Consider the following 3,408-nt stretch of genomic DNA (forward strand, 5'->3'; position numbering starts at 1 on the left):
TTGAGCCAGTAAACATAGGGCAAGTTGAGCCATGGTAATTCTTATGGTAATGTATAAAAAAAAAAAAAAAAAACATTGAAAAGCCATTGATATTCAGGCAGAAAGGTGCAAATTCTTTTACTTTTAGAGGATGTTAGTATTTATAGCGAATTACAAGTGAAAAGACTTGAAACACAAAATTGACATGCTGGTTCTTCCCGCATACAATTTGTACCTAGTTCTTGTGGCTCAACTTACCCCAGAAGGTGGCACAACTTACCCCACAGATGGGGCAAGTTGAGCCATTTGACATCGTTTTTTCAAAGGTCACAATGAATTTCAGTGTGGGGGTAGAAAGTTATATATAGGTGAAAAATATTTCCCAAGAATCAAATTTAAAGGCAAGGTACTGATTTCTACAATATTATTAGTCATACCAATCTAACATGCAAAATGCAAAAAGTGTCACAACTTACACCGCCTTCCCCTACTGAGTAAATGGGTTACCTACCTGCAATTATTATCTATCGCCTTGCCTTGTTAAAACTGTCCGATTTTGTTTCTTTGTCCTTATGTACATGTCATCAACGCATTGTATAGCTTGAGGTGCACCTCTCTTGAAATTATTCTCCACCGATTTGTCTTCAGGAAAATCCCCTTGATTTTTTTTAAGGAATGAAAAATATGAGAAGCTTTATAAGCCTAATCCATAAAGGTGACCTGAACCTAATTCTTCGCTTTCTTCCACTCTTGCTCGATGTTTTCAGATAATGCTCGAGATTTCTTCGACATGCTCCTTCTCGCCCAGAAAGAGGCTACCAATGCGGAAAACGGAGACCCGGAGAAACTGACCGACACCCATCTTGTCCTGACGGTCAGCAACATGTTTGCTGGTAAGAACTTCTCCATGATTTCGTTTTCAAATAAACACGTGACAAGCAAATTTTTTAACTATGTTGAAATAAATGACGACCCTGAGGATCACAAACACAGATAAGCACATGTGGGACAGTGTTTTATTATTTTGCTTGACTAAAGACCCGACGTCTGGCTGAAATGTCTTGCTTATTTTGTCAACGAGTTCGAACTCCTTTTCATATCGTTACTACAACTCAGAGGCGTTATGATTCATGCTTTCTCTAAATAATTTTCTCGACAGCTGGGATCCAAACCACCACAGAAACGCTCTACTGGGCTTTAGCTTTCATGGTCGAACACCAGGACGTCCAGTCCAGAGTACAAGTCGAAATCGACAACGCCATCGGACGCACACGTCTACCGGTCGTCGACGACCGGGGAAGCCTCCCGTACACAGTGGCAACGCTGTATGAGGTGATGCGGTATAGCTCCATATTGCCGATAGCGGTACCGCACGCCACAACATGTGATGTTAATTTTCGTAAGTGGAAATCCCATTCCTTTCAAAAGTTGCTTATGGAGAATACCAATGATCATATATTTTTTTTAAATAATTGCATCATTTATTTCTTTAACTTTTTACTAATTCTTTCAAGAAGTAAAAACGCAGTGCCCCACACCGTACTCTTTGCCTCTCTGTCACCTCATGGCACTTTTATTCTCTGCCCTGCCCACTTTCCCGCTCTTTGCTCCCCCGCCGGGAATATCTCATAAACATTATTCACCCTACCAAAATCAAAATCGACAACCATTAAATGCACATTAGTACAGATCTTTTATTCTTGTTCTCGATCAAGCTTCAACAACTGCACTTTCGGGTGAAAAACTTCCGTAGGACAAATGTTAATGTTGGTATAATGTGATAGAGTAAGTATGTGAATTTTCTTCTTTTTGTTTTCCCTTTTAGTTAAGATGCTAAAATTGCTTTTTTTTTCTCTCTCTCTTTAAAATTGATAGGTGGATACCGAGTCCCCAAGGGAGCCGTTGTGATGTTAAACACTTATTCAATGCACTTTGATCCCAAAGCTTGGGAGAGTCCAACTGAGTTTAAACCTGGTAAGCAACCGCCCCCCTTCCTCCCTCCTCCCCAGAGGTGGCGGAACGTCAGGCTCATACAATGAAAGTGGAGGGGCACCTATTGTTTGGCAGTGCCACTCCACTTTCTTTGTCCGAGCCTGATGTTCCGCCGCCTCTGCTCCTCCCCCTGAACACGCATTTAGACGTTACAAATTTGGTCTCAGAAGATTTCCGAGACTCACAGAATAGAGCGGTGAAACGTCGCGGTAGAAATCAGTCCCGGAAATGTTGAGGGGTTGAATTGGCTTCCAGTCTTCTTAGGTTTGAGGAGGCTTGACATATGCGGAGTTTGAAAATATTGGCGTTATATTGATACGACCAGTTTTGATATCCGTTAAAACAAAATAAATATGAGTCCATGAACGCGACGCTTTATAAAATGAGATAAGTATGTGACGTTTTGACCGTTTCATCGCATCACCTGACCTGTCGGGAAAGGGAGTCCGGCCCTTTTTATGAATATTGATAAAAGTTCGGGTCGACCATTTTCATGATTTTGCAAATAAGGGCGGTTGTACAGTATTCATAAAATGTCAGGTTTTATTACGCTTCCCATGATCATACAATGATTCGAAAAAAAACCGAACTGACCAACCGTCCAGAGGTGGACATATCTCCATTCTCGTTAACACATCATCGATCTAGTTACTTCTTCTCCTCTTCCGCTTTTCAAAGAACACTTCATTGAGGACGATGGCGCTCTCCGGAAGCACACACCGAGTTTTCTCCCGTTCGGAGCCGGACGCCGGAGCTGCCTTGGGGAAGTCGCTGCCAAGACAGATCTCATAGTCATCTTCACCTGGCTGCTGCAGAACTACAGCTTTAAGAAGGTTCCCGATCAAGGCTCTAAAAGCTTGCTGCGGATCATTGAGAACAGTGCTGTCGGGAGGAACCTGGAGAACTACGAGCTCATCATGGAAAGGAGAAGCTGAAACTGTCAACTTAACTACCATCCTTCCCAAGAAAGGGTGGACTCAGGTAATGGTAGAGAGAAGAGGGTGTACATCCTGCAGAGTTGTTTCTCTCAGAAGTACCGTTGGAAGGAACCCGGAGAATAACCTAGCTTATGTACTCGTGGAAAGAAGAGCATGGTACTGTAAACGGGCCACCCTAGCTACCATCCGCCTTGATCAGGTTGAGGTGAGATTGTACATCCTGCGAAGTGTTCGTTATAGGTTCCTGGCCATCACTTTAAAAGTCTGCTGCAAATAACTGAGAACGGTGCCGTCGGGTGAATCTTGAGAATTACGAACTCATCGTGATCGGGAAAATGCGAAACTTTTATCTGACCATCCCCACCTTCGGCCCCTCATTTCCCAACCCGAAGGAAAAAGTAGAGGTAGAGTTAGAGGTTAGAGTTTACAACGAATTTTTGAGAACTGTACCGTTGGAAATGACCGAGACAATGGAACCGGAAACATGAATCCAAAAGAA

The 3,408-nt window shown here is 42.8% G+C and overlaps 1 protein-coding gene across 1 annotated transcript; it reads left to right on the forward strand.

Annotated features, from left to right (window-relative positions):
* Positions 1-710: 710 nt before the first annotated feature.
* On the forward strand, positions 711-2,929 carry LOC135157512 (steroid 17-alpha-hydroxylase/17,20 lyase-like). Its single transcript, XM_064113351.1, has 4 exons — positions 711-872; positions 1,139-1,378; positions 1,855-1,953; positions 2,650-2,929. The coding sequence occupies exons 1-4, from the start codon at positions 737-739 to the stop codon at positions 2,904-2,906; spliced, it is 732 nt and encodes a 243-aa protein (XP_063969421.1). The 5' UTR covers positions 711-736; the 3' UTR covers positions 2,907-2,929.
* Positions 2,930-3,408: the final 479 nt, after the last annotated feature.

The sequence above is a fragment of the Lytechinus pictus genome, chromosome 18 (assembly GCF_037042905.1).
Source record: "Lytechinus pictus isolate F3 Inbred chromosome 18, Lp3.0, whole genome shotgun sequence".
NCBI lineage: Eukaryota > Metazoa > Echinodermata > Echinoidea > Temnopleuroida > Toxopneustidae > Lytechinus > Lytechinus pictus.

What these genes read in the sequence shown, in the direction of transcription:
- LOC135157512 (XM_064113351.1), top strand. Translation starts at nt 737, where the DNA reads ATGTTTTCAGATAATGCTCGAGATTTCTTCGACATGCTCCTTCTCGCC. An exon ending in AACATGTGATGTTAATTTTC is followed by an intron (nt 1,379 to 1,854) that starts GTAAGTGGAAAT and finishes TAAAATTGATAG; the next exon opens with GTGGATACCGAGTCCCCAAG. An exon ending in TCCAACTGAGTTTAAACCTG is followed by an intron (nt 1,954 to 2,649) that starts GTAAGCAACCGC and finishes CGCTTTTCAAAG; the next exon opens with AACACTTCATTGAGGACGAT.